This window comes from Borostomias antarcticus, assembly GCF_949987555.1.
Source record: "Borostomias antarcticus genome assembly, chromosome: 1".
Taxonomy (NCBI): Eukaryota; Metazoa; Chordata; class Actinopteri; order Stomiiformes; family Stomiidae; genus Borostomias; species Borostomias antarcticus.
Genome location: NC_140234.1, coordinates 33399555 through 33416994, shown reverse-complemented (window position 1 = coordinate 33416994; position 17440 = coordinate 33399555). Strand labels below are relative to the sequence as shown.

The 17440-nt window shown below is 48.5% G+C and overlaps 1 protein-coding gene across 1 annotated transcript in view; it reads right to left on the bottom strand.

Moving 5' to 3' along the window:
• Positions 1-11386: 11386 nt before the first annotated feature.
• Positions 11387-17440, bottom strand: part of tenm4 (teneurin transmembrane protein 4) — a gene marked incomplete at both ends in the record, with an annotated part of 134059 nt that continues 128005 nt past the window's right edge. Inside the window, 2 exons of the mRNA XM_084441538.1 lie at positions 11387-12145; positions 16959-17101. Of these exons, the coding sequence (XP_084297664.1) occupies positions 11387-12145; positions 16959-17101 (902 nt within the window). The remainder of the gene's footprint in view (positions 12146-16958; positions 17102-17440) is intronic.

The following is a 17440-nucleotide window of genomic DNA, read 5'->3' as shown; positions in this document are numbered from 1 at the left end:
ATGACGGAGATACAGAAGTTGGAGCAGGCTGGTTACATTGTGGAAGTCCCCCCAGAGATGCTGGACCAGGGAGAAACCTGGTACATCCTCCTTCACCTAGTCCAGCACAGCGGCAATAACAGGTTAGTTTTTAACTGTTCATTCAGGTACCAAGGTAACAACCTTAATGAGCTCATCCGGCAAGGGCCTATCTTGGGTTCCACCCTGCTTGGCATCCTGCTGCGCTTCCGGGAACATTCTCGCTGTCAGTGACATAAAGGCAATGTTCCACCAGGTGCGACTTCTGCCCCAAGACTAGTCACTGCTCCACTTTCTCTGGCAAGACCTCAAAAGGGAAGCTGCCCCGAGAGTGTATGAGTGGCAGGTCCTTCCCTTCGGGACAACCTGTAGCCCATGCTGTGCCACGTACGTGTTACAGAAGCATGTCATTGACCACAGCCTTCCTGGAGAGGATGTCCGCGAAGCTGTGAAGCAAGGAAGCTGGTGGACAAACTGAAGGCATTCCTAGCTACAGGGGGCTTGGAGCTCAGGCAGTGGGCCAGCAACATCCCAGGTGATCAATCACTTACCCAAAGAAGCTCGAGCTGAAAGTAGTGAGCTCTGGCTCAGTCAAGATCCAGCAGGTGCAGACACCCAGGAACAGACCCTCGGCTGTGCTGGTCATGTCAGTTGGAAACCCTGGGCTACAAGTGTCAGGAACCGGAAAGCCCCACTCCCACAATGAGAACCATCTACTGTATCCTCACAAGCCAATATGATCCATTGGGGTTCATCATGCCTTACACCACAAGGGCTTAAGTACTGGTGTGACAGCTGTGGGACAAAGGGAGTGGGATGATCCCTTGCTGCCTGGCAAAATCCTCCAAACCTAGGAAACATGGGAAGAGGAACTGAAACACGTGCCCTTGATCTCCTTTCCCCGCTGCTACGTGAATGCTGAGATGGACCTCCCAGACAGTGTCAGAGATGTACACATATTCTGTGACGCCTCCGAGTGTACCTATGGGTCAGTGGCTTATCTATGCACAGAAGATCCCCAGGAGCAAGTCCAAGTCGCATTCCTGACCGCCCGATCGAGAGTAGCCCCAAAGCGCCAACAGTCCATACCACGACTGGAGCTATGCGCTGCCATCAGCGGATCAGCTGGCCGCCCTTCTGAAAAGAGAGCTCACTCTGCCTTGGCTTCAGTCAGACTGATGCTGCTACAAAGTATTTGTTGGCACCAGAGTAGCTGAGATCCAAAACCTGACTGATGGGCATGACCTTGCAGGAGCTTGCTTCTACAGAAAGTCGATGGAGTCGACTGACCTTGACATTCTGCACAAACCTGTGCAGAATGTCAACGATGGAGGGCCAAACCCACTGTCCCTTCCTGAAGCCCATCTGTGTCTATATCAGCCTGCATTCACCTGCACCAGGGTTGACTGCTTCGGGCCTCTTCAAGACTAGAGCTGTACACATGTAACTCCTGACCAGCCTCGATTCAGATTCCTTTCTCATGGCGTTGAGGAGGTTCATCGCATGCAGAGGGAAACCTGTAGAACTTCTATCTGACCAAAGCACTAACTTCAGCGCTACAGGAGGCCTTCTGAGCTCTGCACTCTACTCTTCAAATGCAGCTGGCAAATACTCAGATCTAGTTCCAATTCAACCCATTGAGTGCCCCTCATTTAGGGGGTGTTTGGGAACGCGAGATTAGATCTATCAAGACTGCCCTCACCGCCACTGCGAAGGCACAGACCGTCACCGAGGAGGTGCTCAATACCATTCACATTGAAGTGGAGGGCATCTTAAATTCCAAGCCCTTGGGATATATCTCCCCTTCCTCTCCAAATTACTGGAGAAGGCGGTCCTCGGACAGCTGCTACCCTACATCCACCAGAACACCATCATGGACAAGTTCCAGTCTGGCTTCAGGGCGGGCCACAGCACGGAATCCGCCCTCCTCAGGGTAACCAACAATCTGCTCTGCTTCATGGATGACAGGAGATGTGCTGCCCTGATGTTTCTGGACCTGAGTGCAGTGTTCGGCACCATCGACCACAACATCCTCATTGACCGCCTCCAGCAGGGGGCGGGCATCACCGGCACAGCCCTGGCCTGGTTCAGGTCATACACAGCCCTGGCCTGGTTCAGGTCATACACAGCCCTGGCCGGGTTCAGGTCATACACAGCCCTGGCCTGGTTCTGGTCATACACAGCTCTGGCCAGGTTCAGGTCATACACAGCCCTGGCCTGGTTCAGGTCATACACCAGTCACAGAACCTTCGCTGTGAACATTTAGACAGATTCGATAGGATTGACGGGTGGATGTCGTGAGATTATTGGCCTAAAATCTAGGTGGATGTAAATCTTACTCTGCCACATTTATCTTACATGGTAAATGGACTGCACTTGTATAGCGCTTTTCCACCTTAGCGGCACTCAAAGTGCTTTACAATGGCCTCTCATTCACCCATTCACACACACATTCACAATGGTGGTAGCTGCCATGCAAGGTTCTAACCTGCTCATTGGGAGCAATTTGGGGTTAGGTGTCTTGCTCTAGGACACTTCGACATGTGGACAGTCGGAACTGGGATTCGAACCGCTGACCCTTACATCATTGAACGACCCGCTCTACCAACTGAGCTACAGCCGCCCCCTGCCACATACTGACCTAACCCTGCCACATACTGACCCTACCCAGCTACATACAGTACTGACCGTACTCTGCCACATACTGACCTTACCCTGCCACATACTGACCTTACCCTGCCACATACTGACCGTATTCTGCCACATGCTGATCTTACTCCGCCACATACGGATCTTAATCTGCCACATACTGATCTTACTCTGCCACATACTGATCTTACTCTGCCACATACTTTATTTTGATTTAACCTTAATTTAACCCGATAAAATAACCAATTCTCATTTACAATGATGACCTGGCCACGAAGTCCTGGCAAGAATAAATACATACACACATACAGAAATACACAAGGTCAACGCAGAACAATACAATACATGAGAACAGCAAAGACAGTGAGGATAGATACATAAAAGTCATACTGATCTTATTCTGCCACATACCGATCTTACTCTGACACATTTTGATCTTACTCTGCCACAAACTGAGGCATTCTAGTCTTTGTTATGGCACATTGACCTACTGTACAGGATGTCACTTTCTTAGGAACAGTAACTATGTTTAAATGTACATTATGGTCACAAAAAGGAGAAGTAAAATAACCATTAGCCTAACATGCATATGAATTCATGTGGAAAATACTTGTTATGCTTTATACATTCTCAATTTGGCAGGCTGCCGGGTGCTCCGCAGCAGCCGATGAAATATGCATGTGGCTTGTTTTAACCCTGACAACAGAGCGTTTCTGCAGAGGACAAACCTGACCTTCGCAGGTTGGAGCGTGCCCCCTGGGCCTCCCACTGATGCACTTTCATCACAGCGGATCGCACCATGAAAACAACATTCTGCTAAAAGGTCCATTTGGGTGCTATAAACACTGCAGGCCAGCTTCCCCCAGAAAGAGTTTGGAACGACTCGTGCCACGCGTAATTAAATACCAGACAATGAATGGAGCGGTATTAACACGCCTTACCCAAATCTTTTGGAGCCGTTGCTGCAAACGTCTGTCCTAATCTCCAGGGTGGCGTCTGACCGGTCATTCTGCTGTGGCGCCCTGCTTCATTATCCCTGGGTAATTCACAGAACGGTGCTCTGAACTTCAGCTCTGTCAAGGGACTGTCTCCCAATTATGTGTGCAGAGGGCCAGACTAGCACTGGGCGAGGGGAGACAGCATTCACGACTTACTGTTAATTTCATGGACAGCAATCAATAACACCTCCCTTTTTCAAGGACAAAGGTGCAACTATAAACCTGATATGCTGTCGGAAGACGTTAAACGTTAGCTACTTCTTCCCCCTTCTGAAAGCCACTTTTAGCGAGACAAGTGTTGTTCTGGGTTTCTGTTACAAAGAGGTCTGATCCTTTTCCATGGACAGATTTGACCTTAGGGATAATTAGCCTAATAAAAGCATTAGATAGGCTGTCAATATGATTTGCATAGCGTGCAAAGGCAGTTTCATTCCTGAATGCATATGATGTCTGAGTGACTTAAAAAATAATGCTGCAGTGACATCTCTCTGGGTTCTGTCTTTGTTCACACCTGTCAGAGGGATTAACGGGCGCTGTGGACGACAGCTGGGGCTCCCTATTCCTGCTTGGCCTCAGCTCTTCTGCAGCTCCCAGCCCTGCTCCACGCTCAAAGGAACCGGCGCTACCAATAGGTAATCTCTCCTCTTTCTCACACACACACACAGACACGTGTACAGCAAATGTGTGTGAGAAAGAGAGAGTGAGATAGAGGGGGAAGAAGAGAGAGAGAGGGGAGGAGAGAGAGAGGGAAGGAGAGAGTGAGAGGGAAGGAGAGAAAGAGAGAGGAGGAGAAAGAGGAAGTGTTTAAACTCAGAGAAGAATCTATTTTCTGTCAGCATCTCATGTTGATGTACAGTAAGCAGAATGGCCCACAGCAGCATTTTCCAGAATAAAGCAGCTAGATTAGTATTACATTCCACAGACAACCAACAAGGCTGAATATCAATGTTATTTCCATTTACCGTAGGCCCAGAGGCCACAACATCTACGTAAAAAAAATGATATGCTAGCTATTTCAGTATAATATAAATCAATAATGAAAGTGTGGAATCAGCAAGCTTTCCTACTCCTGCCGACATATTCCAGGACACACTGTAATAATGCCTAGTCTCATGACTATAACAATCATGGTCTCCTTGTTGGCAAATGTGTCATATGGAACACGCTTCACTGGGTTCTGCTGCTGCAGTCCGTTCTCCACTGCTGAACCAGTAATACCACACATCAGAGGGGCACCCCTGACTTCGGCACGACCTCCACAGCTGCAACGCTTCCCGAGCGACCGCCTCTGCTTACATCTCCGCTACCTACTCAGCACGCAGAGGCTCTTCCTTCATCTGGCGGAGCTCGGAGTGAGACCTACCGTGAGGAATACTCAGCCTCTCTCTCTCAGCAGGCCCAGTTGGTTTGCCATACTTTGCCTCATTAGTTTTTATGATTTGCCTGCCATATGCATAACTGATGGTGAGGGCTTTGTGGACCTGAATGATAAAAGACAGTAGTGGAAGCGATCCTACCCACCCAGCCATGCATGCCGCTGTCTGGGGGACATCTGCATTAAGTACTGTCCTGTCCGGTATAGGCTTGCGCTGGCTTCGCAGAAGACTGGAAAGCGTGTTGTTAATTACATCTGCAGCTATCCCGTAGCTATTGCAGAATAGTCTGCAAGTTGTGTTCCCTTGGTTGCCATTTTGATCTCCATAGAAACAAGCACGCCGATAGACCTTTACAACCTGTCAATCATGTGGAGAGTAATAACCAATAAGGTTGCTTGCTTTCTTAAGACCACACCTCTGATGTCTCACAAACAAAGCGTGTTCCACCTTGTGTTCATAGACATAAGTTTGAAGAAATGGTTCTTAAAACATACAGAGAACCTGCCTGCAGGCTGCAATGTTATAAGAAAACAAGCTGTATGATTATCCACACCTCCCTCCACACATCAGTTTACTGGAGCGCCAGTGACACAACAGCCACAAAGCTAGTAAAGTTAGGTGCTTGATGTACAGTAGCCAATTAGCCCATAGCTAGTAGTTAACAGATCATTTTCACAAGACTTTGAGGTGTCTGTGCCCTCTGCATAGGCCTACTGTATGGATATATCCCTGTGCAAAATAGTTCAGGCCTTTCTGTAGAACTCTCTTAGGACCCTTTCACACCTACGTTGTTTAGTCCGGACTTTCAGACGTTCCAGTTTGATCCGAACCAAATTGACAGGTGTGAAACCTCCTGGATCACGGTGCGCAGATCAAAGAGGTCTTTGGTCTGACCTCAAGAGGTGGTCTCGGCTCGAACCAAGGTTCCCTGCTGCCTAATGTGAAATCAAAGGTTCGCACTTTCGGATCAAACAGACGCGCGTGCATCCACAAACCAATCAGTGTCAAGTATAGGGAGACGCACCCCCATGCAAACGATGATGACATAATGTAGGTCTGCCACAAAAAATCTGTTGGTCCGCTGGTGTGAAAGCGAAAGTTATGGAACTAATCAATAAAAAAATAACAAATGTGAAAGCGCCAAACGGGATTCTGGTTCGGACCTTGGTCTAGACCTTTAGGTGTGAAAGCGCCCTTAGACAATGTAGTGGCACTTGGCAAATAACATACAGAAATATTGCCAGGAATCCTTGAGAAAATCATCAGGTATATGTGCTGTTCGGTGGACATTTTTATTAACTTGCTCCAAAGCTTGTGGGGCATAGCATCAATAACTAGGGGGGGGACTTGCCACTTGAATAAGAATAAAGATTTATTATCAACATGAAGTAACAGTCCGTGCGCCTGACTGAGTGACTAGCAGGTGTTTGATTAGAACGGTTGTTCACACCAAGTAGGCTACACAGCTTGGTGAGGGAACTTTCACTTTTGTCTGTGTTTTCTCTACACCAGATGGGAGCATAAAAGCTACCTGAAGACAGATATCCTGGGAATATGGTGAAGATGTTCCAGCGATGACGGAGTGAAGCGGAGCTAGAAAGGCCTCCACCCAACGAAGGGCTCAGTGACCCTTTTCAATTACATTGAAAGCAAAGCATTTTCTCTTTCCCCCTTTCTCACAATATAAGATTCAAGATGTATTTATGTCTTATATAAGTAGGAAGTAAAATGTTTGGCTTCTGGCTCCTCAGCCTTGCAGCAACAACAGAATTATGATTTACGAGATGATAATAATAGTAAAACGAAACAGAGTAGCCTAATACAATAGAACAGCACTATACAATACAAAGTGGAGGTATGGTGTGTCATAAGTGTAGCTGTATGATATATGCAAATGTAAATTGTTTGCATGTTCGTGTGTGCAGTCTGAGTCATAGTGTGTGTGTCACCGGCCATTAGTGTCCATTGTTCAAAAGCCCAGGGAAGTGGTGTTCAGTGGTCCTCTCTGTATCTGACTAAAGGATGTGGTGTTCAGTAGGTCCTCTGTGTCTGACTTAAAGAAGTGTTCAGTGGTCCTCTCTGTGTCTGACTAGGGTAGTGGTGTTGAGTGGTCCTCGCTGTTAAGGCCAGCTACAGTATGGGTAGAGCAGGAGAGAGGTGAAGTTTGGAGGACTGTTCAACTCTGTACGCAATACAACAAAATGGAGTGAATTCACTTCACAACGTGACTTCGCAACACTGTGTCCTACAACTATGCTGTTACAGCCAATGAGCATCTGAATCAACATCAATGATACAACATCAATGATGAGTAGTGTGTTGGCTGTCTACTGTAGAAAACTAACCACATTTGAAAAAAGCATCAGATAGTTGTATTAAGAGATGCTAAAGAAGGTTTTAAGTGGAATCACAAGTGATTGACTTTACTTGTAATGGAAAGGGGGCTATGGCATTTGGAATACCTCCCATTATCTGCATTACCGACCCTAGGGCTAAATCTCTCTATCACCTGCAGGCCCTTCCACAGAGATGTGTCTCCATCCTGGTCTTAGAGGCTCACATCTTAAGATGGCCGACTAACTCAGTCATGAGCATGAGACTTCACACCCCACGGCTATCATCTTAAGATGGCCGACTAACTCAGTCATGAGCATGAGACTTCACCTCAGGGTCGTTCAGTAGCCTCACAATGGATGCAGCTAAGCAATTCATTGTACATGGTACCCGTATCGTATACATATGCCAAATAGACAGGATTTGCGTGGAACTAATTTGACCCCTGCGAAAAAGCTTGTGAGTCGACAAGATGATATGCATGAGGCACAGGGGAATGAAACATAATATTCATAACTTACATATGTGTCCTATTACACTGAACCTTTCGGTAAAGGTGCAAGCGGTCGCACTTCACATTTGAGGAGCTGTCTGACATGGGCAACCCTTATAGGCCAATACAAATCTTATATTCACAACAGATCAGATGACTCTTATCTAGGTAGTTCCATCATGCTGGATAGATCTGAGATACTGTATTGGCTAGGTCATATACTGTATGTTTTCCAACCGTGGCCAAGATAGTTATGCCATTTGGTGGGGAGTATGGGTTTTTGTCACAGGCAGCAGTGCTGCCTGCTTCTGCCATTGCAGTGATTTGAGTGTGTGCTCAGAGGCTCACGGTGTGACATAAGAAGTCTGTGGGAGAACTTCGCTCGATATGGGCCACAGGCTCAGAGAACAAACGAAACACATACAGGCCCTGAAAGACCTAGGACAGGAATTAGGAACCAATTAGAGTTGATAAGTCTATCTATCACACTCCACTCTGCACACACACTGTACTGTGCATACACTCACCACACTCCATGCTGTATATATTACGTAAATTGCATTTGCACCTCCCTTTTTAACTGTATATCAGATTCTGTATATTGCACTGTTTTTTGTATTGCATTTGCTGTTATGTCTTTGTACTGTCCTGTCCTTCACCCTGTCCTATGTCATCTGCAACAGCGTATGCCATTACCCTAGTCAAATTCCTAGTGTGTGTGAACCATATACATGGCCAATAAAACAGATCTTGAATCTTGTAAGGGTGAGCAATGACAAGAATTCCAATGTACCTGTACTGGTTATACTGCAAATTAAACGTTCTATTCTATTCTAGTAAACAATATAACCACCAGTTTGAATACTGTTTGTCTACATAGAAACACAGAGCTGTCTGCCTACACAGGTAAACCAGGCCATCAAGCTTTCATCCTGGTGCCCTGCTCCGCCCTGTCTGGTGAGGGTGTAAATGTTCCAGGCTCCCCATGCCACCCCCTCACACTGGCAGCTGCAGCCCCGCACACACCCAGCATGCTAACAGGATTAGCACTCTTCAATGTCCTTTCAACAGAAATGTATAGTTTAAAAATAATATATTATGTCTTTAGTCTAGTCCTTTGTTAATGTGGTTTTGGCGCAGAATTACAAGAGTATGTGATGTGATCTCTATGGTCTGCAGTGAGAGTAGTGTTATATGATCCATTTTCTGTCTGGTTGACAGCATGAAATGTAAAGTACTGTAGGCACTCAAAGTCTGGTAGTCTCTCAAAAGCATGAGATTTTATGAGTTCATGGAAAAATACAGCCAGTCCAGTAAACAAAAACACAATGAATTTGAACAAAGCGTAAACACAAAATATTCCTTTTATTTTTTGAAGCTAAAGACTACACAGGGTCACTGCTGTAGCTCTAAAATGTATCTACATTTGCATTTTATTTACAGCTTATTTTGTTGTTTCTTATTTACAAGGTCAAAGAGATGCGCTAAAAACACAGTGTTGAGAACAAATAGAAACTCAAAATGAGTCCAAAACCTTAGAAAAACATACAGCTTCATGACGCAACAATTCTCAGTGCAATATTCCACAATGCAAATGTTCCTTCATTCAAATTATATTGAACAACCATAATTTTGGACAAGTAATGTCACTGTATCAACCAACAGCAAAACAAAACCACTGTGTACTGTATGGGTAACTTGACTTCTGTACAGATAGACACTATCTCCTCATTTTTTACTCCTAAAAATTCAGGGGCTTGACGGCGAAACATTGACAGTATTAGTCAGTGGTGCATCTTAACAACGATCAAAGAGTACTGGTGGGCGTACCAGTAACACCATCTCCAACATATTTAACATCATCCCAAATGGAATATTCCACTGAATTTTACTTCCCTACAAACCGGAGTGGATTGCTCTTTGAAGCTGACTCTCAGGCGGACAAGGACATGGGAGCTGGGGGATATAGAGAGGAACCTAATTATGTGAGGACCCTCCACCCGCAGGCTGGAGCGAGCACACCTGCAGGTCTAATGCGTCCCAGCAGTGCTGGAGCGAGCACAACTGCAGGTCTAATGCATCCCAGCAGGCGCTTCTGACGCTGACCCACAGCAGGCCTGGGGCCAGAGCCTTTACCGCACTCCACTCAGCCCTCTGGACCAACGTTTTAACGCCAATGGTAAAAACCCAGGATATGTTTTAGTAATGTGATGTTTTTTAAGCAATCTATCTAATCTCACCTTGAACCTTTCTCCACTCAAAAGCATTATTTGATAGTAAGAATATATTGAGAAATACTGCTTAAAAAAGTACATTACCAAAAGAAACATCTCCATCTACTGTAAATGAAAAACACAATTATTTGAATAAATCACCTTTCCAAACATATTCATACTTTATTCCAGGTGTTGAAACACCTTTAATTAGCAGTTCAAGTACAACAATTAGCATTAAAAGGGACAATAGTTCACATTTCTGAATTCACATTTGTTATACTGTTATTTATTTCATATAGCTATTTATAAAAAAAGAAGAAAAGAAAAAAACGTCATTCAAAACCATTCCCATAAAATACCTTTCGTTGTTTAATACAGACATCTTAGTTCCATATTATTTTCTTACAGGGTTGGCTTCAATATTTTCTGAATCAAGTTGTCTGACCACAGTCCAGTACAGAGGACCAGAGCTCCTAGTGTTGTTTTCTTTTCTCTTCAGGGAACACATCCCAGACACAAGTTAAAAATCACACAAAACCATCAGAAAGTCACTCCACATCCCTTTAGACTGCTTTACCATCTTTTCCCAGTTTTGATTCGGCCTCTTAGTCCACCTCAGGTCCACTGACAGGCCGTCAGCATGCTCAGCCAAGAAACACTGGAGCCGTCAAAACGCAAGTGTTGATTAAGACCACAGATGATCACTTACCAGGCTTCTCTTGAGAAAGAAACATGACGAGACATCAAACAGGCAGGTGTTCACACAGGTGCAGCTAATGTCCACATGAGGGATCTACAGACGGCGGACGGGTTACTTATGAATGACTGGGGAGACGAGGTCTTCAAGTATAAAAACAGAATCGATTAAAAGAGAGGTTCTCTCCTTGGCTGAGGTGCAGAGAAGGCAGAACGCAGCAAAGCTTGTGAATAACAATCTGCTAGTCTGGTAGCAGACTGAGCCAGTGAATAGAGAATACATTACCGACTCTCAGATTCCTGGGAACAGAATCAGCAACAGGGACGAGGAAAGGGAGTTGCAAAAATAAGTCACAGACGTCGCTAATTTCATCCTCTATCAGCCGCACTTGGAGGGCAAAGACTGTTCAAGAATCCTAGAAAGGAGAAGGGCACTCAGCTGTTCCTACAGTGCAACTGATTGCAACCGTGTGTTTTTCCAGATGGTAATATCAAAAACCACATTGAGCACAGCCAAAGAAACTAAAGTGGTCATGTACGCAACTGTCTTTGGCAAGATGTCCTTAAATGTTATCCGAGTCTGTCGGACGGTGCCTGGCTTTCATGTCACCTTCGGCCCATTTCGCTCTGTCTCATGAAGTGAACATTGTAGACGCTGTCCGCCAGCTCGGGGTACTGGTCCACGGAGACCACGTAGTAGCCATCGTAGCCCTGCACCTTCCCCGAGCCCAGCAGCTGCTGCTTCTCCCCCTCCGTCCACGGGCGCGAGCCCTCCTCTCCGTCCCGCAGTCTCTGGCGCTCGCGGGTCCAGGCCTGGGCCACCGCCCTCAGCCGGGCCAGCTCCAGCACCCGGGCCTTCTCCTCGTCCAGGCTGCTGCCGTAGCGCGCGTTCAGACTCAGCGGGCCGTACTGCAGCTGGATGTCGGTGATGCGCCTAGTCCTGCCGTTCAGCACGGCGTTGACCTGCGACACGGTCACGTTGACCCCCGTCTCCAGCGTGCGGCGGCCCACGGTCATGCCGATGAGCGACAGGTCCCCCTCCACCGAGCCCAGCTTGACGAAGTAGTGGGTGTCCACGCCGTCGATGGTGAAGTGGAGGTCCTCCAGGTAGTAGGCGTCGTTGAGCACCGCCGCCATGCGCCTCCCGTCCTCATTGGCCAGGCTGATGATGTCCGTGCTGATGCGTCCGCCTCGGATGGCGAATTTCACGCCCTTGCCGAAGATGGAGCCTCCGGAGGCGAAGAGCGTCTTGCCCTCGGCCTGGGCGCAGCCGGCACTGCCGGCGCCGTAGATCTGTCCGAAACGCTCCAGCTTCACGAAGGCTTTGAGCTGCCTCTGCACATCACACTGCACGCCCAGAAGAGACTGCAACACAACACACAGCCTGGGTTAGTCACACAGCCTCCAACAGCACTCACATGATACAATAAAAGAACATTCGCTTTTTTTTTATGATGAAATAATCCCATGTGTGTGAATTTCTTCGCAGAGTGTCTCTGCAGAGTCTTTCAGCAAGTTCTGATACTTGTCTCCCTGCACCTGACATTTCTGCTGGCTCCCTCTCGGGTGTGAGATCTACTTCCTGACAGCTCCCGGTGCACATGGAATCACAGCGGGACACTCAATACTTTATTTTTCCCTCAGAGTTTCGGCTCTTCTTCAAAAGTGAGAATCGTGCCGTTTCATCATTAATACTTCACACGTTTCATATTTCATGTTCTGTCTACGTAGCATAAACCGTTTGTTTCCATGTGAATGTCACTGCTTGTGGATCACTCTGCGCACATTGTTGCTGGTATCTGAAATGTTGTGGATGAAGGGATTCATAGTTGCGTTTTATGCATTCTTTGTTGTTTCAAATCCCTGACAAGAATCCTAGAAGCTGTTATTGTTGGGATTTTTTTTTTTAAGAAAACAATTATTTCCTAGATCCCACTGCTGGAAGGTTGAAAGGACTCGGCTTCCTAGAATAATTCATTACGCCAGCACAGACTAATTAACACAACTGAAACTTTAGCTGTTACAGAGGAGAGCCCTTTGATTAAACATATGTATTATTATATATTATAACAACTTTGATTATAGTAAACATACTGGAGTTGTTACAGGCTGTGGTACTGTACATTTTCTCTCCAATATTTACAGTGAGGTTTGCATCCACACAGACGTCAAACAAGGATGATGATAAACAGCGTTGAGTGGTTTGAAGTTGCAAGCGCATCACGCGCTGTCAGGACAGGGGCAGAGGTGTTGGTCAGCACACCCCCAGCTCTCTGATCATTTGTGACAAGCGTGATATTTTAAAAAGGGTGAAACGTCCGTCTCCTGGCCGTCATGCTGTGCCGACCGTGAGCGGGGGAGCAGCTGGCGGTGTGTTTGCCTCATTCCTAACCCAACCAGAGCGTGTGTGTGGAGGCCGCCTCCTCGTTCCGGTGGGAAGCTAACCCTGGGTGGGCTCTGATGTTTCTGGACAGGAGAGGCGGTGGAGTGCGGGGTATTAGAACAGGCTAGTGATATGAGACGGGAGCCTGGTAACCGCGGCAAGTCGGCGGCCCAGGACACCCGCGGCAGAACAACAAGCCTGCCGAGCTGGGCCGTCATGACCCCTGTCTGTATCTCTGCCTGCCTGTCTGTCTGCCTGTATCTCTGTCTGCCTGTCTGTCTGCCTGTATCTCTGTCTTCCTGCCTGCCTGTCTGCCTACCTGTCTGTCTGTCTGTCTGTCAGAGATAAAGGGCTGGGAGCGTTGGGAGGACTCATTGTCAACAGAGCCCAGCGTCCTGACAGTTTCTATTTCTGTCCCTCTGCCGGCTCCGTCCACGGCCCCCTCCCCTGGGGCTGATGGGAAGGAGGGGGGGGGGGGGTAGCGGGAGTCAGTGACAAGCCTTTCTGGCCGACCAGCCTCCAGTGTGCGTGTGACTTTGGTGCTCAGGGTCGTCAGTCCCCACCGCCGAGGGGGGTTCAGCTGTGGCGGGAGTGGGGGTGGGGGGTGGGGACTATGGCCTGGGCGCTGCACGGTGGGGGGGGGGCGGAACCATGGCCTGGGAGAGACTTCACACCACGCCACTGCATGTCTGTACACCGTGGCCAGCCCTGTGACCCAGTCAGGCAACTCGGGGAGGGGGACGTGGGGGGGGGCGTCCACCACGCTGGAACAGCCTCCGCAGGGCTCCGGAGACCCCCAGCAGAGAGGCATCAGTCACGTAGCGGACACACACACACACACACAGAGCCAGCCTGGCGCCGCAGTGCGCTCATCTCCCTGCTCTGCCACACTGTACCTCAATCTGGACGCCGCTTCAGCTACCTGGGGTGATGGAGGGGCCCGGGGGCGAGAGGAGACTGGGAGGGGGGTCTTCATTTTTTTTCTTTTTAAGTCCCTGCCAGTATACAGAATACGTCACGTAGGTTTAAGGGCTGAATTTATGCTTCAAAGAATCATACGTTTAATTAGGCTGCTTCGCCTATGTGGAGCGATGCCCGATATAGCGTCAGCACTTCGGAGGGAGGCGGGAACAGCAGGCACAGTGGCCCTCGCTGTCGCGTGCTACGCTCGTCAGCGTGTCTGACACACACAGGATAATCACCCATCATCTACCTCTCTCATATGTTACTTGAGGTACAGATACTCAACGATGGCGTGGTACGGTACGGTAGATCTCTCATAGGCACAGCCGGGGCGGCACGTAGCTCGGGAGGAGGACAGCTTGGATGGGAAAAATGCAGAGGGCCGCTAAAGGTGTGTGTGTGTGTGTGTGTGTGTTGTGTGAGCTGTCTGTGTGATGTTAAAATGTGTCTCATCGTGTGGCAAATAAAACCCTAACCCAAACCCAGACCTCAAATAAAGACCCCTCCAGTAATTCTTATTATTAAAACATCAAACCCAAATTGGCATTTTCAAACGGCAGGTAATTATTAAATCATTATGTAATTTCAACAAAAGGCTTAATCCTGGTGCCTGATTGTTGCCTGTCAGGCTCCTGTAAAGGCTGATTGGCTGCCAGGTCTGTGTCGGCAGGGTGACAGCTAAATCAGCGTGGCTCTGTCAGGTTCAGCGCCTGCTTTTTGTGGCCTGGAAACAAGGCGGCTGAAAATAGATGGATCCTTGCCGGCATTCATGCATTTATTCCATCTCTGCTCTCCACCCATTTTTTTTTCCAGAGAATAATATTTGAAATGCAAATGGATTGGATGCCTTTGAATTCAATTAGATCTCTCCTCTTTGGTGGCGGGCTTGAAGCAGGCGCCGGGCTGAGTTCAGAGCCCGGAGCCTCCCTGTGGAGATGGTGCTGTGGGCAGGCTCGTAGGCAGGGGGTCCTGGACCACTCAGACGGGAAGATTCCCACGGGAGTCCATCTCCACTAGGTCCTCCACAGGATCTCCTATTAGCCCCGGCTGTGTGTATGGCTGGTACAGTTGAGGGAAGGTAGATGTGACAATGTCACTGAGCATGTGTAAATCGGTCCTAGCAGGCGGGGATGCCGCGGGTGGCACCTTTCCATTGAACTCTTCCTTTGGGGTGTGGGGCATGCAGCAGTTATACCGAGCCCAGGGTGGGAACGCACTGCCACAGCCCATTAGTCAATTTAGCAGTTTCATTTATAGGGCATATAAGCACACAGTGGAGGCCAAATGACTCTGAGTACATGGCATACATATCAATGCACATACAGTATGTAACTAGTATGTAGAATGGCTTTGGACCAAATCCTCTTGGTCTTAGAACAGAAAGAGGTTTAACCTACAGTAGGTTAAATAGTGCCTGTATACTGTATATGTTGAAGTTGAGTCTGGGCTACAGATGGGCAGTGGGAAAGAAAAGTGGTGAAATAATGAACTAGAAATGGTGCCCGGAGAACAGAGACCTCTGCCCATGAATGGATTTCATGGCTCGGTGTGAGCGCATATGTGTGCGAGCAGGACATGTTTCATACTGCTGCATTCGGTAAGTTGAGAACTTTATGCCAGTCCAAACCCTGTATCTCTGGGACTTTTCCATGTCCAGATATGGCTGTTTCAATTCCCCCCCATTGACATTGAATGGGGGGAATTTTTCGCTCCTGAGCCAAAAAATGAATGGCCAGTCATGTTTAGGCGGCTCGTGGACCCACCCGTTGATTCGGATCCACTCTAAAATGTAAAAGGTTATAAGTTCGCCCATGCTACACCCCTCCACCGACTTTCATGAAAATCAGTCGGGTAGTTTTAGCGTAATCCTTATCCAAAAAAAGAATCGGGGTGAATAGCCGACCGTGTTTGCGCGGCTCGTGGACCTGCCCAGTGATTCAGATCCACTCCAGAATTCAATGGGTTCTAAGTTCCCCCCTCCACTGAGTGTCGTGAAAATCGGTCTTGTAGGTTTTTGCGTAATATAATAAATAAAATAAACGAGCAAACACAGGCCTCCGAAGACATTACCTCTCGCCCTGCGCCGTCGCTGGGGCGGCGGTAGTTAATCAAAAGCAATAAAAGGAGAAAATCATTGAACCTTAGGAGCAGGAGCTTTGTTAAGACCTCCTTGCTACGCTCCCCCATCCCCAGTCCCATCATTACAGAGGCTTTTAGGCCTACAAATGGATACCAGCTCCTCTCTTTATTGACTAAATAGCCATGAAAGCGTATCATGTCAAGGTACAGCCCAGAATGTCACTCAGTGTGAGGCCGGCCTGGGCGGGCGCGACCACAGCCCTCCCTGACGGGGGAGGGGGGGGGGGTACTCTCTGGCTGTAACCAAACCCGCGACAACAGCGGCAGCCTCATCAATAATTCAGCTGACTCTGAGGCGACTTAAAGGGCCTGATAAAGGCGGGAATCAGAGCATGTCTGCCAGCTCCCAGACTCGGGCTGAGGGTGTAAGGTGGAGATGAAATCGATGGGGTTGGTGGAAGGGACAGGGAGTGAATTTCCCTAATGGCAGGACAATTACAAGAGCTGTTTAGCCTGACCCCATTCCCTGAGCCGAGGGCCAAGATCTAAGGCCCGGCTCTCTGGGCTGTGGTTTGGCCCGATAGGCGGTCGTCTCCCCGGGGGGTGGGGGTGGGGGGTTGGGGGGGGGTCTGCCTGCCGACAGCTTGGGTTCCAAGTAATGAAGTTGGGCAGGAGAGGAGCAGGGGTTGACAGGGTCGGCGAGTGAGGAGGAAGGAGGCTGGACAGAGGGTGAGGGTAGAATGGCGGCCGTACCTTGGTGCTGTCCCACTCCTGGGTTTTGATCTGCGTGCGGACCAGCTCGTAGGACGGCTCCATGGCGTCTGTGCTGGGTTTGCGGTAGCCGGGGATGACGTTGTACAGCTGGAAGCCGAAGGTCACCAGCCAACTGTTGACGTCTGCGGAGGGGGGGGGGGTGACATGAGGTAAGAGACGGCGCACAGACGCTGCTATCCAAGCTACCAAAATAACAGGGGCCCGAGAGGACTCCCGCTGCTCGCCGACGCAGGTCAACGCTGCGGGTCGAGTGGTCGTCTCCTTGAAATAATCTCCACTCGTAGTCGCGGTACACTTGGCGCGTCTCAGGACGAGCCGTGATTAGAGGCGGGATGCGTTGTGGTGGCAACAACACAGCTGGGTGTGGAGAGTCTCTCACTGATCACCGCGCGCTCGCCTGTCATCTATGAGGCTGTTCACACACTAGAGAGTCTCTCTCCCTGATCAACACGCTGTCTACT